The sequence below is a fragment of the Leptidea sinapis genome, chromosome 6 (genome assembly GCF_905404315.1).
Source record: "Leptidea sinapis chromosome 6, ilLepSina1.1, whole genome shotgun sequence".
Taxonomy (NCBI): domain Eukaryota; kingdom Metazoa; phylum Arthropoda; class Insecta; order Lepidoptera; family Pieridae; genus Leptidea; species Leptidea sinapis.
The window spans coordinates 3,163,700-3,184,540 of record NC_066270.1 but is presented as its reverse complement, the minus strand read 5'-3'; the positions used below and the strand labels follow the sequence as shown (position 1 = coordinate 3,184,540).

The 20,841-nt window shown below is 34.8% G+C and overlaps 1 protein-coding gene across 2 annotated transcripts in view; it reads left to right on the top strand.

Moving 5' to 3' along the window:
• Window positions 1–12,352, top strand: part of LOC126964913 (eIF-2-alpha kinase GCN2) — a 42,352-nt gene extending 30,000 nt beyond the window's left edge. For both annotated transcript variants that reach the window (XM_050808228.1, XM_050808230.1), the window contains 6 exons: window positions 2,689–2,857; window positions 3,262–3,473; window positions 4,615–4,700; window positions 7,073–7,191; window positions 9,207–9,388; window positions 10,215–12,352. In XM_050808228.1, the coding sequence (XP_050664185.1) occupies window positions 2,689–2,857; window positions 3,262–3,473; window positions 4,615–4,700; window positions 7,073–7,191; window positions 9,207–9,388; window positions 10,215–10,368 (922 nt within the window). In that variant the 3' untranslated portion in view covers window positions 10,369–12,352. The remainder of the gene's footprint in view (window positions 1–2,688; window positions 2,858–3,261; window positions 3,474–4,614; window positions 4,701–7,072; window positions 7,192–9,206; window positions 9,389–10,214) is intronic.
• Window positions 12,353–20,841: the final 8,489 nt, after the last annotated feature.

The following is a 20,841-nucleotide window of genomic DNA, read 5'->3' as shown; positions in this document are numbered from 1 at the left end:
TTCTTAATACTAGTAAAAAATTACAAGTTAAACATAATTATGAAATTATAATATCAAACAATATTCTGTCATAATATATTTGACACTAAAACTACAGACACAAAATATTAGGTAAAATCATATAAATTCTATGAAAAATACATTTTGTGCGATTTTTGCCACCTCTAACATTGTTAGTCGTAATTAAAATGGATGACCTTAGTATTATCCTCGGATAACGCGAGTGTTACACACATTTTAATAAAATACTTTTTAATTAATTAAAACGAAATGGTTTTGGTAAAATTTTTCCATAAACCATCTGTCTACAAAGACCACCTCGGAGGCAATTAATACTATCTCGACTCCTGTCGGCCGCAGTCCCCCTGAAAATGTGCTCTGCAAAGGACACGAAACATGCAAAAACCTTATGTATAAGTATAGTTACAATTACTCGTGTTTTAATCATTTAAAAAGTATTATATACTAGCTGACCCGGCAAACGTTGTTTTGCCATATAAAGTATAATTCACGCGATAGTTTTATAAGTAATAAAATATTGCCTATATTATAGCCTGTACATCATTTTGTTCTATTGTCAATAGTTTTTGCAGCGCACGCAAAAATAGGTTTTCGATTTTACACCTTGTGTTACAAAATAGCAATTTTATTACGGATCCCTTATTTTGAAAAAAAAAAACATTGCCTATAGCCTTCCTCGATAAATGGACTACCCAACACTGAAAGAATCATTCAAATCGGACCAGTAGTACCAGAGATTAGCGCGTTCAAACAAACAAACATACACTGCAGCTTTATAATATTAGTATAGATTTAAATGGATGATTTTAGTCGAATATCAAATGATTCCTTTCATTCGTTTAGCATCATAATATTATCTTTCCTGTCTTACCGTGTATTATTATGATAATGAATTTACCATTCATGATAGTATTACTATGTCGTGGTCTTCAAATTCAAAAACACTTTATTCATGTAGGTCACGGAAATGACACTTATGAATGTCAAAAAAAAATATTGTTTCTTATTGAATTTACCGCTACTTCGTAAAGAGTTGAGCTAATGAGAAGAAGTAGCAAGAAACTCACTGCCATTCTTTTATGTCAAGATATACTTTGTCATTGTTTTACAAATCATGTCAATTACAATATATGCAAAGTGACGCAACAAAAATACTCAAATGTCAAAAACTGAAAGGCTTACACGAGTAAGTCAAAAAAAGAAAAAAAAGTAAATTAATACTTATAAACACAAGAGTTATTGATTATAGTAGATGCATCAATCCACACATACCGTAAATAAATAGCATCTTCCATCGCATACATTACTATCTGCAACTAAGGTAGGTTTGACAACGAAATAATATTGCTTTAAAATTACGATTAGGTACATACCTATTTATATTATAGAAAAAACTAAAGGAATTTTTAAAAGATGGCCTTATAGACGCAGGTACAGTTATGGGTAAAGCCCCGTATTCATGGTAAACATTTGTTTAGCAACAAAGTTGAATCAACGTGTTGCGGAATTGCTGTCAACATGTTGCTGGCAACACTGCGTGTTGCAGAGTTGATAGCGTCATGTTGACAAGCTCTCGCCCGACAAGCGTAAACATAAGTTTAGCGACAATTGTTGACGTGTGTGAACGTGTTTGCAATAGTTTATCATGGCAGTAGCGTGGAGCAATGATAAAATAATGCAACTTATAGAATTATTTCAATCAAAACCATTATTATGGAATTTTGGCTATTGATGGACCAATCATTTCCAGAAGATGTTCGAAATTACTTTTCGACATTCTCGCAAAGTTACCAAATGATCCATCTCCCATTCTGAGGTCACTCATCAAATTTCCTCTTTGCAAAAGATAGTTTCGAATCCACCATCTTTTTTCTTTTTTTTATTAGAAATCCTATACATCAGATACAGAGAACACATCAACACTACGTCCTCGGGCAACATTTTAACGCAGACTGGCATGTGGACAACCTATATTGATTTAAACATAGTTGCTAGCAACATTCTCGCCGCTCACCAACAATGTTGATCAACTGTTCCTAAACAAATGTTTACCATGAATACGGGGCTTAAAGAAGACAACCCTATTCTCGTCAGAATAGGTAAAAGTCACGCGATAGAAAGAGAGGCAATTTCTAGGTAAATAAAAATGTAGGTTAATAGCGCTGTGCGATCTGAATTACACCTTATTGTATGGCCGCAAGAGTCCCCATTTCTTTAATTGATTTTGCAGAGTGAGACTTCCGTAATTTTACTATTCACGGACTAGTAAAAAAAATAAGGACTCCGTGTCATAACAGTGTAGCACCAAAAAAAGCCGATTAACGTGTAAATACATAGCCCCACGTACACACTTACACTACTACAGGCCGATAGGCGGCCATTATGAGAATTGTCATCGTCTCAATAAAATATTTCAAAAATGCCGTCGTGCGTTGTAAAAAAGTGTAAAAACGATTCTATATAAGTATTTGTGGCCATATATGATTATTTAAGGGAGAAAAAATTTTGTAACTAGTATCCCCCGTAACCGCATACATACTAGCATAACGGTGGTTCACTTGCTAATATCACGGCGCGGAGTCCTTCTTTTTTTACTAGTTCGTGGTACTATTATATATTCTTTGGTATTATATAAATAAAAACGTAAGAGACGTTTTTTTTAACCAGATACGATAATCTAGTGGAGGAGTTCCGCAAGATTGCCCGCGCAGAAAACGACCACGATAATGCCGACTTGCAATGTAGTTCTGTGGGTTTCTCTCTTGCGTTGGAGAGAATCGCCGCCATTTTGAAATCTATGGAACTAGATGTACCGCCCGCTGTCAAGTGTAAAGAGGTAAGTCCAAAGTCACTATCAAACGAGAAGAATCTTATTTTTAACTATCGTTTTTTTTATGACAATTAGGGACGAGACAAGCAGGACGTTCAGCTGATGGGTACTGATACGTTCTGCCCATTACAATGCAGTGCCGCCCAGGCTTATTATTCGTCACTTTGTGACATAAGATGTTACTCTCATTTGCCTAGTAATATCACTAGCTGCGGCGCCCTTCAGACCGAAATAATAATCCTTATATATTATTGCTTCACGGCAGAAGAAAGTGCCGTTGTGGTACCCATAATCTAGCCGGAATCTATTATTTATATCCCAAAAAATTTAATTATTGGTTTTTTTATTGCTTTATATGACAATACAACGTTTGCTGGTCAGTAACTAAATAAAAATCTAAAAAATTTCAGAATGAGCTGGTATGTGTTTGCTTATGGGGCACATACGCGCGTGAGGGACTCGAGGCGAATAGGGCTAAGCTAGCCAGAGAGCTTTGGGCACAGGGGTACTCCGCGATATGTTGGCCAGCTAATACGAGCGACTCTCACCACCTTACCAGGGCTACCGTGGTGCTGGTCCAAGAAGATGCTTATGTTCTGGTCGCCTACTGGGAGGGAACACGGTATGGTCGTATATTCCTCACCATTATTCCTGAACACGCCAAATATATTAAAGAGTCAGGTGGTTAAGTGGTATAAATTATCTCCGCCAAAAATAAAGAATTATGGGGATAGATAAACGAACTCATGGCTTTGAACAAGTTTTCTTTCAAGTTCTCTTAAAATTATAATTAAATCTGGTAATATATTTTCCATGGTATAAATTTAATTAAAAATTTAAATTACTTTAATAATTGATCTCATAATCATTATTGTTATTTAGTGTTACGATGTTATTGGATTTAAATATTACTAATTAACCAAACTGAGTGATGTGTACTTCTATATCATGTGTATCAGTGTTTCTTCCTTTATTAACTATCAAACTCATTGTTTGTTTAATATTTCATGATATTGATGTTATTTTTAAATAAATAAATGTTCTCGTTAACAATTTTCCCTTGGACCAGGTTTTTTTAAGAAAATTTGGGACGAGACGAGACGAATGACAAGGACGTTGAGTTGATGGTAATTGATACACCCTACCCATTACAATGCAGTGTAGGATTCTTGAAAAGCCCAAAAATTCTGAGCGGCACTACAATTGCGCTCGTCGCGTCGTACACTGAGCCAACCGTTCGGGTGACGTAACGTTGATAAATTTTGTATGTCTCGTTCAACTCCGAAGTTGTGGCTGCACAGGATCCACTTTACAGTTGATAAACTTTTAAACCCTAATATTATCATATCTGGAAATTGACTTGAGATGTCGCTCTTGCAAATCTAAACAATTTTTTTTAAAGTTCCTTCATACCTTCATCTTATATTTCAAGTTGACGAGCGCAATTGAAGTGCCGCTAAGAATTTTTGCGTTTCTCAAGAATCCTGAGCGGCATGCATGTATTTTAATGGGCGTATCAGTTACCACCAGATGAACGTCCTGCTCATCTCGTCCCTTCATGTTAAAAAAAAAGCTACGGCGCGTAACTACTCGTTTGACTTTATTGAGAGAAAAATCTTATTTATTTCTAGACATAGGGAGCTATAAAAAGGAAAGAAGCTTATAAAGTTTTCCTACTAATGATCTGATGGACTTATTTATATTCACAACGAGATAATCTGGTCGCTACCTGACTTTTTGTCATGTTTTATATTCCATTACAGCGTCAGAGAGTACAAGGTTGCATTCAAGGACGTGGTCGATTTTGTGAAGCAGAAACTAAGTGCGGAGACAGTGAGGAACTCTGAATGTGAGTTTGTATGAGTTTTTTTATCGGTTACCTAGTCTAAGCACTTTTCATTGCAATTGTGTTCATATAAAAAATAATAAGCTTAAATGATGTAAAAAATTGGAATATAATTCTTTTAAAAGTCAGGTTTCTTTTGTTTATATGTAATTTAAATTAACGTCGGAAACTATATAAGTTTACGTCATATATTATATTGCTCACATAGTGAAATGTACGAGAGTTAAATGTAGGAATGGAGGAGGCTTTTTCAGTGCTTCGGCAATGTTCCCGGATGCGAGGGTGGACGGCTTCCATGCCATCCAACGCAAAAGAACTGCGTCATTTGAGGTTACGGGGTAGCCCTAACATCATTCTGCAAACCATTGCTAGTCATTACGATGCGCCGACTATAATAGTTATTTATGCAACTGTTGTGTAATAAGGGGTATTAAAACACGACATTGATAGTGATAATAGTATCACATGAGTGTTTTAATACCTAATTATCAACAGTTGCATACAAGACTTTATCTACACCCAGAATATGAATCCTCTAAAAGATTCTGGAACAGTTAGCTTACTTACGTAATGTCATTCATTACTGATTATATACAAATAAACTAAGTATTAATGAAACAATTATTTATTTTAGTAGTAATTTACATTTTGTATAGTGCAATAATTAAAATTCACTCGAATATAATGTTCTTTTGCAGCGTTTAAAATGAATCGCTCATTCATGTAAACAAAACAATAAAAATATCGAAGAAAAATGGCGGGGATTCGAATAACCTACTTTTTTTTTACGGCGTGCGACGTTCTTGGAGTGTGGAGCGCGCGTAAACGAAAATGTTCTTTTTTTGAAATGCATACAGATACCACGCATCGAGCAATAAGAATGTGGCTGTATGTTGAAACTCTTTGCGCATGAAGGGATAAAAAAACATAGGAGTGTTGTTATGAAATTCAGTACAACATTACAACACTCTTTTGGATGATGTAATGGTTATTAGAACATTGGGTGTTTTAATGTTGGCAATAAGCTAACTGTTTCAGAATCTTTGATAGAGGATTTAAAGCATGGGTGTAGATAAAGGCATTAATACGGCTTCATGTGCCTGTTTATTTATAATTATACTAACATAATTTATAAATGACATTTTAGTAGCAATTATTATGGAGTTTTTAGAAGTGACCTCTTGTAAACAGGGGCGTGCATTGGTTTTCTAGCAAGGTAGGCACAGCTGTAGATACAAGTACCTAATAATTCAATAGTTAGAAATTTAGGTATTGAACACATAGATAACATTTAATGAAAAATAAATATGCCTCTGAACTTATAGTTACTATATTTGGATTAAATAAACTATTATATACACTACATTCAGAAAGGATAAGATTAGTGACAAAAACACACATTAATCCTACTCGCCATACCACTCTTATTATATCCTCACATATATTATGTAATGTTGTCTAACCTGACATCTGTCAAACTGACGTCTAGTCAGCCATTGTTTCCTTATCCGTTGACTGCCTGCCATGTGTCTCGAAAAGTTTACATACATACGTGTGATTAAAGTGATTTTATAATTATTAAAGTATTTCATTAACACGTTCACTGCCAAGCCAAAATGTTGGACTTAAATGATTTGACAACATTAAATAACCGTTAATTTGATTTTGTATTTACTTAATGAACTTTGCTCGGTTTTGTTTGTTGCTTTTTATAATAAAAAATAAAGTGTCGAAACACACTAAAATCGGTGAAAAAACATATAAATAAATAGAGACTCTAATTGACCGCCCGGCCGATCATAAACAAGATCGCTAAACGCAGGCCACGCCCACTTTTCATAAGTTCATTTCTTCCTGTAGTGGACAAACAAATCTTAAAATCCAATACGATACGGTCGGGGTTCTATAGCTCGTACAAGATTGTAAGGGTCCAGGGTTACAGCGACGCGACGTCGCGTGATGTTGCAATGAACGTATTAACTAACATAATTACAATTAACATAAATCACAATGACATTTGACAGAGTTGTCAACTTGTCAGTCAGAACTTCAGAAATTTCAAAAATTGACAAGATAATACATTATCTTCTTTACTCAATCTACGCATTAGTTACTATATAATTATCTTTAAGGCGACGTCACGAAATGGCCCAACGGAAGACCAGCGCTTGTTTTCAAACCAGCAAATATGCTGGTTGGGACCACTCTGTGACGTATAGAAAATAATATTTCTCAATTTTGTTTTATTGTACTATATCGTGATGAATAAACTTTTTTTCTTTCTTTCATAAAATACAACATATCCGTCGGACATAGTCTGTGGTAAGGTAACTTCCCCAAGGAGCATGATTGTAAAAAAAATTTATACTTTGCAGGCAGCCGATCTATTAGTTGGAGCGAGAGCGAAAAGTCGAATAGTCCGGTGATATCAGTGACTTTCATCACACCCAAAAACTGGATGACCAAAACTTCGAAGAGACATTCTGAAGCTCAGGTGAGTTTGGCGAAATCCTTTAGGAGGATAAATTCCAAAAATTTATTCATTAACCGCTAGTTAATGAATAAATTTTCGGAATTTCTTCGTTAACTTCGCTTCGCACTAATCATTTTCACCGGTAGATGTCCACATTGATACACTTTCACCAAATGTATGATGTCTATACTTTTAGGGAGGAATTTTGTTAAGTTTAATATGTAATAATTTTGTTATTATCTTGTAAAAATAAAACTGCATATGTTCGAGAAATTATGCATAGTCTCATTACAATTGTACTTAAACTGTAATTTTTTATTGGTAATTAGTAACTAGTGGTGTGTAGGGGCAGAAGAAACACAGCGTGCTTCTATTAAAAAATTTTGATACAATCAAATTTATAAATTAAATAGCCTGACGGCGGTCGCTCGCAATCTGTGGTATTATTAAAAAAATCATTTATGTTATAGTAACCTTTATCTGATAAATATCTTATAACAATTCTTTTGAATTTTGTAATACATTAGTTTGAATATTTTCTAGGATCTTGTTGTAAAAGTATATACATCGCCCCACAGAAGATTTACTAAACTCACTTAGTCGAGTAGTAGGCATATTAATGAGTTTATGTTTGTTCTTGGTATTGACAATACGATTATAACAGTTTCTACAAAATTCACTTATGCGCATATCGGAACATTATTTGATCATTTATACGCCTAGATAGACTATCACAGCTAAGAAAACGTCGAAAAATATTGAGTTTAGAATTAATTTTGAGCAATGCACAGGCACTAACACAAAGTGTCATACAGATCGCGAGTGTAAGACGTAGCTTGTCACGCACACTAAAGTATTAAACCTGGTTTGTTTTAATCGGTTGTCCAACAGCAAGAGACTCTATCTAGGCATATAAATTATCTAAGGTTTCATTATTATTATGCTAGATTACGCTGCCGATATCAATAACAGCAAGAGATTCTATCTAGATGTATAAATTGTCTAAAGTTTCATTATTATTATGCTAGATTATGCTGCCGATATCAATAACAGCAAGAGATTCTATCTAGATGTATAAATTGTCTAAAGTTTCATTATTATTATGCTAGATTATGCTGCCGATATCAATAACAGCAAGAGATTCTATCTAGATGTATAAATTGTCTAAAGTTTCATTATTATTATGCTAGATTATGCTGCCGATATCAATAACAGCAAGAGATTCTATCTAGATGTATAAATTGTCTAAAGTTTCATTATTATTATGCTAGATTATGCTGCCGATATCAATAACAGCAAGAGATTCTATCTAGATGTATAAATTGTCTAAAGTTTCATTATTATTATGCTAGATTATGCTGCCGATATCAATAACAGCAAGAGATTCTATCTAGATGTATAAATTGTCTAAAGTTTCATTATTATTATGCTAGATTACGCTGCCGATATTAATAACAGCAAGAGATTCTATCTAAACGTATAAATTATCTAAGGTTTCATTTTTATTATGCTAGATTACGCTGCCGATATTAATAACAGCAAGAGATTCTATCTAGACGTATAAATTATCTAATGTTTCATTTTTATTATGCTAGATTACGCTGCCGATATTAATAACAGCAAGAGATTCTATCTAGACGTATAAATTGTCTTAGGTTTCATTATTATTATGCTAGATTACGCTGCCGATATTAATAACAGCAAGAGATTCTATCTAGACGTATAAATTGTCTTAGGTTTCATTATTATTATGCTAGATTACGCTGCCGATATTAATAACAGCAAGAGATTCTATCTAGACGTATAAACTATCCAAGGTTTCATTATTATTATGCTAGATTACTCTGCCGATATCAATAACATACTGTTGCCTCTCAATATATTCTTGATAATGTTATATTTAGGCACATAAGTGAACTTTCTACAAACTGTCATAATCGTATTGTCAACACCAGGAACAAACATACACTCGACTTAGCGAGTTAGTATTTTGTGGGGGGTGTAACATATCCAATGACACGTTATAAAATCGGCAGATCAACAGCCTGATTACGTCATCTCTGACGCACCTCGGTCTTCAGAGCGTGTTGGGCCGCGTGCGTGTCAACGTGCTCGCATTGGCGTGCTCGGCCGCTTGCGTGCGCGCACTCGCTGCCAATCTGACCGCGCCTCTTTCCGAACACCAATTACCTCAAGCGTTCCGCGCGCTTCATGATATGTGAGTAGCCCCCTAATTGATAATCCGCCTTTTATCTTATATCTTTAAACGAGCAATTCTTGTATATATATATATATATATAATCTGAATCTCGGAAACGGCTCCAACGAGGTTTCAATTTAAAAAAAATGGTTTTATCCATGTTTGAATGAGAAACAGCTACAATAACATTAGAATACAAAGGTAAATTTCGCCACTATATACAAGACTATTATAGCTCAGATGGGACATTGGATGATCCGGAAAGCAGAAGACCCCGGTTCGAATCCAGAAGTCCTATTAGTTTTTTTTTTGTTCAAGTTTTGTACATTCTTAAAAATCCGAGCAAGGCTCGGTCGTCCGGATATTATTTTATTATTTAAATAACTGGACGGTGTTCCTGAAAAAATTTTGACGTCCCTTCATTGTGTGTCTCCTATCGCATTTATCATGGGGAGTGTTCCAAAGAGCTGTTTCACCTGATTCCTGCCTCCGAATCCCACCTTCGCACGACACGCGACAAATTCGAATATCTTCCCCACCATCTGCATGTGTGGCGTTCCTTCACAGAGCGATTTTCAAGGAGCTTTCTTCCACATACTACAAAGCTGTGGAATGAGATTCCTTGTGCGGTGTTTCCGGGGTACCTTATACGTACGATATGACATGGGTACCTTAAAAATCTACGTACAAGGTGCCTTAAAGGCAGGCAACGGTCCTATGATTCCTCTGGTTTGAAATTATATGTAATTTTCACTGCTTTTCCTTTGTTTTGACAGCAATTTCCATTCACTACAATTTGTTGTTTTAAAGCTGACTTTATAGATAAATATTTTATATGTTTCAGCTACTTTAAAAGCCAGAACATTCTTGACGAAGCACTATTGGAGCTGGTGAACATTGTGAAAGCAAACAACTCTTACCAAAGCCGATCTCCGGAAGATATACAACTGTATGCCCTCTATTCCATAGCTGACTCGATATGTCGTATTGTTACTTAATTGCATATTATATTTAATTATTTTAAAAGATTGTTAAACTTATCCAGTTTTAGAATTTAACAGTTCCAGTGTAAGTAGTATATAAATATTATAGCTATATATATTTTTACAAAAAAAAAACAATGTATAATATACAGAGTACCTTTGTGTCGGTTTCTCTGAAACGGCTGAACTTGTTTTTATGTGGTTAAAATAGTTGATAATGAATTGAAATAATACACAGTAATGTACTCGGGATAAGTGCAAAAACGTATTCAATACAATAGCCCACTATGTCTCATACCTCAGTATTAAAAAATCGTAGTAATTTTAAGACCTTGGTTGATTTTAATCTAAAAAAGTTATTTTCTAACAGAAACTCCTAAGTCCCGGAACTGTAGAATAATAAAACAATATTTATACTTTTCCCATATAGGGATCAAAATTCGGCCAAAAACAGGACTCTGTCTTGCGCAAGCCACACCCAAGTGAAGTGTTCAATTTAACAATAAAACGTATTTCAATATATATTTTTTTTTCTGTTTTTTTTTATCAATTTCAGTACTTAGTTGCAAAATTAATAATTTATTTACCTAATCATAATTTTTTTTTGATGGTCCGTATTTATCAAATGAAGGTGATGGAAATGACTTATTTTCATTTATATATCCTATTGCTTAAAAAACTGCGTGAGCTCTTAATACTTCAGGATATTCTTTTTCTCAGCCATTCAGAAGTAAAATAAACACTTATATAATAAAATATATACCCTGATGCTTTCAAGAACCGCATATTATGACTCCCAAAAAAAAGAAGAAGAAAAGAAAAATAGACTGTTCTATTAGAACAAATTGCTTATCTGTGACAATGTTATTATTGTTTAATAATAACATCGATTTCGATAAGTAATTTTTTAAATTTCGAATATTTCTGAAAAACAAAGAAGTTTAGTTTGACCTCTATTGTAATATCAGTCGAGACGACGTTTAGTTCGGAATGAAATGTCAATTTGCAATCAAACTTGACAAGCACATATATCGAATGATATAATATTTGGGGCGACTCTAGTTTGTCTCTGAATTAAAAAACAAAAATAAAGGCCGGCAACGCTAATGTAATTCCTCTGGTGTTGCAAGAGAAGGTGGTGATCATTTCACCACTTAACTCACCAGTACGCTCGTTTGTCCTCCTATTCCATAAAAAAAAACTATGACAGCTGCCAGAAAAGTTTTCATTACCGGTTATCGGTGCAAATTTATGATGGTCATATTATGGGGCTCCTGAATACATCATTGAGGCTTATGGGGGGAGATACAGTTGTTAACGCATACATGATAAGGCATTAAACACTCGTGCTTAAAGCCCTTCATTATGTACAGTTATAAAATACTATTCTTTTAACTTCATGGCGGCCATTTTGGAATGCATAGTAATAATATCTCTAAAAGAGAGAGCTTCTTGTACGGATCGTTACCAAATGAAATTATTTATTTCTTACTAGCTGACCCGACAGACGTTGTTTTGTGTATAATAAATAAAATAATGTTTTTTTATGATTTGTCAATAATATTTCATAACATCAAGAATTGCTTCGTAAAAATGCACCCTGTTGTTGTAATGAAATTGTTTCACAGCATAACTGTCAAACCGTTGAGTCAATAAATTCGACGGGGTACGCATCAAAGGAAAAACAAATTTGTTGTTTTTATTTAATTCCGAGCATTTTCCTATTTATTTACCCCTTAAACCTTCCCTGTACTTCCACAAATAATTCAGGACCAAAATTAGCCAAATTCCAGCCGTTCTCGAGTTTTAGTGAGACTAACGATTCATTTTTATATATATAGAAGATGAAATTGGTGACTTATGGAGTTGCACTCTATGCTAATAACATAAGGTAACTAAATGTGAGATTTGAACACATACGTTATTTGTGTTAGGTACTTTGTAAAATAATAGTTTATATTATCTTATTAAGTTGAATAAATTTTTTGTACCTACTGTTTTTATCTGTGTTTTATTATACTACACCACCAAGGCCTCCGACAATGTTCAGTACTTGGTGGAGAAGACAAGGTTCCGGTTGGGCGTCGAACAGTTGGTGACACGTCACGCAGTAGACTTTACCTTTATGTTCGCGTCCCGAAAGAACATATATCAACCTTTATGGACGTGGAGCTGTTGCCCAAGGGGGTCTTGTTCCGCAGGTATCGTAGACGTCGCCGACCGCCGGAAGTTAAAGAACCCGCGCCTCATCGCCGAGAAAATGTGACCTAGATTTAAGATATATATGTCGGAGTGGGGTCCTTCGCACGAGCTAACATCTAAATAATTATCGAAATATATCAATTTGCTAAGCTTCTAAGAAAAAAATTCAAATAACACAATGACAAATATTCCAATAGAAATCGGGCAGAATTATGTCCTAACTCGTCAACGGTTGCAGCCGAAGTGTGTAGACCGTATTTTTTTGCGCCCAAACAAAGGGAAAGGGCTACCCTCCGGGATAACGACGGGAGGGAGGTGGAGAATGCTCATACATACAAACGCAGTCTAAGTATGCGTTGGCTATGTGGGACTCACGAAAAACCTAGGTGCCTACCCACTAAACATCACCTGAGTTTGTCTTAGGGCCAGGTGCCCTCTAAGCCTTCATCGAAGGCGACCTTCTCTTGGGGAGAGAGGCGCAAGCGCCACTCCCTATGGAGTATCCGCTGAGGTTTGTGTCGACCGTAGAGAGATGTCGCCTTTTATAGACGTATTCAACCTGTCCACCTGTCACTGTCACCGTAAAAACACATGACCGTGCGGAACTGAACACAGACCTCACTCAAACGCCATTCTTCTTTTTTTTTTTGTTTCTGATAGAAACAGCATCTGACGCCCTTTAAATAACGACATCGGGCCATCGATAAAACGCTGTCTCTCTGACGTATATATAGGTATCTTTGACTGTAAGGTATTTATGTTATGGGCCTTTTAGCCTGAAATAAAATGCTTTATTATTATTTTTTATACGTAGCTTAATTATTATTAATTACATAATAAATCGAGCTTACTTTAAGGCCTCTTTTACACGGCACGTTTTCCTAACTGTACCGTGTATTAGTCGTAGATATGATTTAAAAAAATCGTTTTTTTTTAGTGGTAACAAGGCAGAGCAGACTTGGGTCAGACCTTGACATAGGTACCTTTAAAGGCCCAGCAGATTTCTGCCATAACGCCATCGAAAATTCTAAATACATCCTACTAGAGCGAGAGGGAGTGGAGAGAGCCTTAAAGTTCTCCGCTAGTCAAAGGACCAACCTCGCTTAGGATTCTACTGTTTTTGACGTACAGTAAAATACCAGTTTTGAATGTGTGCTGGTTAAAGATTTTATCTCAAGATTGAGTGTTTTTGACTGTTTGTTTAAATCTTAACTAAAAACGTGTTTTAATTCTTTAAAAATGTTTTATATACGTAACACTCGCGTTAATCAAACAAATACTATGAACAATATATACGACCAATGTGTACTCGAACGGTTGGCTCTGTTGGATAGAGCGCTCGGACGGAACCCGAGATGTCGCGGTTTCGAGACAAGCATCGTTCATAAATGTTGATGACAAATTAAGTTTGTGGAATAAGTAGGTAATAACTGATTAGACAAAAACAATTTTGAGTTCGAATTTTGTTTTCGTCATATTATAATAGTCTCCGTTGTGTTGTATATATACTAAGTATCAGCCATTAGGTCATGATTTGATATATTTATAACCTTGCAACAATAAACTATCGGTTAATTTGATTCAATTCAAGATATCGCCTCATAAAATCAATTCGAATTATTTATATTATCTATAAAATTATCAGAACATTGTTCGAGTCATGTACCTAAAGTATTTATAGAAAATTGGGGATTAAGATATGTATAAGCTAAAAATGAAATATGACATAATCCGCTTATTACTTTTGTACCTACTAAAATATTGGAGTCGTTTAAATTTACCACCGTTGCCTTGCCAGCGTTTGAAGATAGAATACCTATGCTCTGAGCAGAAGAGAGATGTTCCCAGTAAGTGGCAAATCTATCGCAAGGATCCCACCTTGCACCAATTTTATTCTTGTTATTTATCAACGATATTAGTTCAGTAATACTCCACTCCAAATTCTCTATATTTGCGGACGATTTGAAGCTTTATGTTACCGCATCCCCTGTCTCCTGTGCACAACTACAAGCCGATTTAAATAGAATATGGACATGGTGTAACACTAACAATATGTATTTAAATATCAGCAAGTGCTTCCTTATAAAATTTACCCGCAAAAAGAAACCATCGAATTTTGTTTACACGTTAAATAATACAGAGATACAAGAAGTAAGTGAAATCCGTAATTTAGGTGTTCTTATCGATAATCAACTCACATTCAATTCGCACATAGACTCAGTCGTTAAAAAATCTACGCAGATGCTTGGCTTTATGAGACGCAACACCAATAAATTCCGTCGTGTAAAAACCAAAATACTACTGTTTAATGCTCTGGTACGAACCCATATTGAATACGCAAGTGTTGTTTGGAATCCTTTCTACAGTTTGCAGTCGCAACGCATTGAATCAATACAGCGGTCTTTTTCGAGACATCTAGCTTTTTCAACACCTGGAAAATTCTTATAGATGCCCTTATACCCAACGCCTCGACTTCTTTAAACTTCATTCACTAAAATCTCGTCGCAGCTATCTAGATTTATTATTTCTGCACAAAATAGTTAATAATAAAATAAATAATTCTGACCTTCAAGAATGCATATCCCTCTCAGTACTCTTTAAATACCCAAGACAGACGATATCCAAGATCTTTCACATTCCTTACTGCAGAACAAACATTGGACTCAACGCCCCCATCTGACGATTTGTAGTTTACACAACGAAGTTAACTCAATAAATTCAGAAATCGATATTTTCAACGATAATTCCAAAAAGTTTGTAAAAATTCTCGCACATCAAGCTAACCTGTGATTTTTTTTTTTCCAAGTAGTATGTACCTATATTCTCTTCATTATAAAACCATATAAATTATATCCTTACTTTATATACATTTTAGTACTTAGACATTTTTGACTGTATAAATCACACTGTTCACTGTTACCATTGAATGATGTGTTCATCTTTAATTGTTACATATATCAGAATAATTGTACCTAGCATAAGTTTATATAAATGTGTAATATATGTAATGTTGATGATCCAAATAAATAAATAAATCTAGGCAAAATTTTTTTGCGTTTGTGGTTCCAGACATCGACGTGAAGCTTTTGAAAAATCGGTGACAGAAATATTTCTAAGGGAAACCATTTTGAGAAAATAAGTGACCCTTATTATCTACTTTTATACTTCTTCATTACACAATCTCATCTCACAATCGTATTAGGCACCATTTCAAAAATATATGATTAAGTATAATGAAAATGGTATGTTTTTCCTCAATTTGTGACTAATTCCGATTCAAATACTGATCCTAGGTCAGGAGTCAGGACGCTAGGTCATTTAAGCCTATTTGACAATTTTTATATATAGGTACAATGTGTCCCGGCATGTAGTAATAAAACTTTTGGATTAGTAAGTATAAACTATTTCATTTAGTAAGTATAAAATACCCCATATGGGGGGGGGGGTCAGTTCCAAAACCCATCCAGTCTGCAGCTACTTTTGTTTTTATCGTAGCAAAATTCACCTTAATTTGTAAAAAAAACGGCGGTTTAAGTACTTTGTAAAGGCAAAAGTGAAGAGTGACTATATTGGACTATATAAGAGTGGAGATATTTTATTTTTTACAGTATAACCCATTACAAAACTACATTATTGAATATTATATATCATATAATAAATATTATTATGAAATTATTAGAAATGAATAAAAACACAGTGTAATTTTCGCACAATTTTAAAATAAAGCGCCGAAGATGTGCTCAAATACTGTAAAAATTTGTCCGTTCGGCAATCATTAAAAACAATTATTTGTCAGCTTTTTTTATATAGAATTTGATATTTTCACCTTTGCCTGTTAAAAAAAACCAACATTGAGCCCCTATAGGACGTAGAACTTAAGCCGCCGTTGTTTTACAAATTAAGGTGAATTTTGCTAAGATAAAAATAGAAGTAGCTGCTAGGGGGTATTTTCGTCGATGAAATAGTTTATAGTTACTATTCCTAAAGTTTGATAACCACATGGCGGGACACATTATGTAAGATCTATAGAGGCTCATATGATGTAATGGCTGGATAGGAACACCGGGAGGGCTTTCAGTTGTCTCCTATCCAAGCTTATGCATTGTTATGCGCTGCCGGCCTTTAATTTGCCTTAAGCTTGAAGATGCCTATGTCGCATCGGTTCAGGAGGTCTACTCGCAAAATCGACAACGATACATTCGGAACGATACGATAATACTCCGAATATATCGAGACTATCCCACTCTAACAAGTGTTCGAATTCCTTATCGTTTATCGATACCATAGACTAATATTTTCAGTTTTTTACGATGTTAGTGTGAATGAAATATGTTCAAATCTAAACATTATCTGTGCTATGTCGCTGTTAAGTGTCAAAAGTCAAAACATAGTTAAGGACCATGCCAGACTCTGCACCACCAATTTGGTATCATTTACACATAATATAATATGATGTCATGAATATAATATGACCATTTAAAATTGAATAAATAATACAAAACTTGCGGATAATAAAATGTAAAAGAAAAGTAACTCAACCCTTCTCGTCGACTTCCAATTTCTCAGGCGGCCATTTGCATTATTTCTACGCATATACGATCAACAAAATGACTTTTATGACTTAGTAGTAAAAAATCCTGTTGAATAGTAAATCACATATAATTATTTCAATAATATTTATTAAGTATGTATATTGTATGGCAAATATATCTATACAACTTGAAACGATAATAGCATCGACAGCCTAGAAGGTGTCGTTGAGATTATCGTAAAAGTAACGCTTGATTATTTGTGAAATTCGAATATTCGTCTCTGACATTTTCAACTAAGAGTAGGGTTAGGGCCGATAATATCGAATAATGTTTCGTTCGTTCAATCATCGTTTCGACATTGATTACGATGTAACTAAGAGTAGGATTCGACACGACTAATGCGAAGATTTATCGAATATCGATTTTAGGAGTAGGCCCCCAGGAAAACTGCACCCGGTAATTGATTCCACAAAGCGGCTGTGGCAGAGAAGAAGTCCCACGTAAAACGCGCAGCTGTAGAATGCCAGACGTTAAGCTATCGCAAAATTCAACTAATTAATTATTTATCAATTCAGACAATTTGGCTCGCGATGATTTTTTGTTTTTATTCCACAAAGATTAAAATCGTCTATGATAAAATATTTGATCATTAAAATTCACTGAGTTAGAAGGTCACTTTGAACAATTGCGTGGATTATTTATAAGTTGTGTTTTTATAGCGCTCTTTAATTTATGCTTTTGTGTTTAGCGACAACGACATTTTTTCTCAATACTTTGTCTATAAAGGATTTGCATTTAAACAAGGAAGGTGCGTTTGTAGGCAAGTTTATTTATTAACTACTTAGCCTTCTAGTCCCACTTTTCGTGCTATATATTAGCTTGGTTATAGACAGTCTCTCAGAGAAAAATTTAAAGAAATAAATATTACGATTGTTCATTGTCAGTACACTTAAAAAAATTTAATTCACAGTACTTACAACTACAACAAGTTCACAAAAATCGTCACCTTTTTGCTCTTAATAGTGATTTTCATTATTATAACACTAGAAATAAGGGATTGCTTGTAACTAATTCTAGTAGGCTTCATATGATACTTAATAGCTTTAAGGGTAAATTTTAAAATAAATTCCCAGCCATTGTTCAGGCATTATCTATAAATAAATTTAAATGTTTTATTAAAATATAGCTTTGTCGTAAATCCTACTACTCCACAGCTGAAGATCTAAGTGATCCAACAGCCTGGGACTAGATTATGATTATTTTATAGCAATAGCAATGAAAGTACAATATTGTATATTTCATTAAAAAGAGCGCAAAGAAAGAATGCTGGGAGAGTTTCTTGCACCGTTTCTTAACTCTCAGAGCATCATTTGTTTTCGAAGCGGTGGAAGTATATTAGAAATGATATCAAGAAGAATTCTAAATATCAATTTTGAGAAAATAAATGAGTTTTTTGCCTTTTAATTGGATCCTATTACTAAGACTCAGCTGTTTGTCCGTCCGTGTGTCCGTCATCAGGCCGTATCACGTACACCGCATTAGTAAGACCCCTCATAGTAAGAATATACTATCGTATAGATGACCTGACAGCTCGTTATTGCGTCACCATTCTTGATTTGTCAATGTGTGTGTTAGCTAGTGGTTTAATATACAAAATACTTAAGTTTTAATATCTAGCGTGGCTGACTGTTTACGACTTATCAATCAAAATGGGTTACAGTAAGAATAGGTTAGCAATTCTTTTCTAACTTGCTTTTTTTATGAAAATAAGGGACGAGACGAGCAGGACGTTCAGCTGATGGTAATTGATACGCCCTGCCCATTACAATGCAGTGCCGCTCAGGATTCTATAACATCCCAAAAATTCTGAGTGGCACTACAACTGCGCTCGTCACCTTGAAACATAGTAATTACACTAGCTACGGCGCCCTTCAGACCGAAACACAGTAATGCTTACACATTACTGCTTCACGGAAGAAATAGGCGCCGTTGTGGTACCCATAATCTAGCCGGCATCCTGTGGAAAGGAGCCTCCCACTGGTATATTGCTCTACTTAGATTAAGGATTGCTCCCCGCTGCGCTCCAAATAGATACCGCACTACCTAAGAACAATATCTTTTTTATTACGCCAACTTTCTATTGTAGATTGTAATGTCTATTTGTAAAGATTGTTGTGTGCGTGGCATCTTGACTATCAATGGCATCTTTCAAATTTTTTAGCTTATATACGCTTCGTGTTATTTTACATTGAAATTAATAAAATACAAAATAATTACTGATAATATGTGATACCAGTGTCTTTCTTATTTCTTGTAGTATTATTTTTACAAAGTTTTACTACGCAAGCCCCCCAGCATTTTAGTTTCAATTATTAGCAAAGTTTAACAGAACATGTGGCACGTCAACTTCACACATTGTTCGAGACTGGCTCGAGTACGCCCACTTGGGCGTAATATTAGGTAGTTGCCGCAGTTTGTGACTATCGCGGTATCTAGTTGCGCAGCGGAGACCTATCCTTAATGTAAGTTGCTATATCTCTGTTCGAGCTGTGGTTGCATAGGTCCTTTCGACAGCTGCAGGCCTGTATTTATAAGGTAGTTTATTTGTTAAGAAAGATTTAAATTTATTTACTCAATTTGGCGACTGTTCTTTGTTTCCATCTGGTGATCCTACTGATACTTCGAGTACATTGTACACAGAACCACTTTTTACCAAAAAAACTCATGATATTATATGTGTTAAAATATTTAATAAATTAGGCACCAAAAGAAATAAGAGACAGTGTTAAATAGATAAATTTAAATTAATAACTACTCTTTACTATACTCAATACGCGAATTATTCACGGACCAGTAAAAAAATATGGACTCCGCGCCCTGATATTAGCAAGTGAAGCACCGTTATGCTAGTATGTGTGCGGTTGCGGGGGATACAAGTTACACAGTTTTTTCTCCCTTAAATAATCATATATCCACAAATACTTATAAAGCATCGTTTTTACACTTGTTCACAACGCACGACGGCATTTTTAAAATATTTTATTGAGACGCAAACTGATCTGTCACAGGCGATGACAATTCTCATAATGGCCGATTATCGGCCTGTAGTAGTGTAAGTGTGTGCGTGGGACTATGTATTTACACGTAAATCGGCTTGTTTTGTTGCTACACTGTTATGTAAGGTGACATGGAGTCCTTATTTTTTTACTAGTCCGTGGAATAATTAAACGAGGTACACCACCTTCCTTAAAAGCTGATAACGCTCTTGTGATTCCTCTGGTGTTGCAAGAGAGTGTGGGCGGCGGTGATCACTTAACACCAGGTGACCCGTAGGCTCATTTGTCCTCTTTTTCCATAAAAAAAAAATTTAAGAAAAAAAAATTGACTTCAAAAACACTATTCCAAAACAATACAAATAAAATGCACTAAAAAGTACAAAAATAACTGCGTATTTTTATACAATCTAATTCTAGTTACGGTTATTGTTATTTTTGGGACCGGTGTCCTTCCGCTGCGACCCGCTCTTGCCTCTCGCCTCCTCACGACTCAAGCACATCTCACCCATAACTATGTATGTAGTTGTATGTACTATGTATGTATATACAAACCTATCTTGGATGAAGAATTAGATTAATTAATTAGATTGTATAAAAATACGCAAATATTTTTATACTTTTTAGTGCATTTTATATGTATTGTTTTGGAATAGTGTTTTTGAAGTCGGTTGGTATTTTTGTTAATTTATTTTTATTTT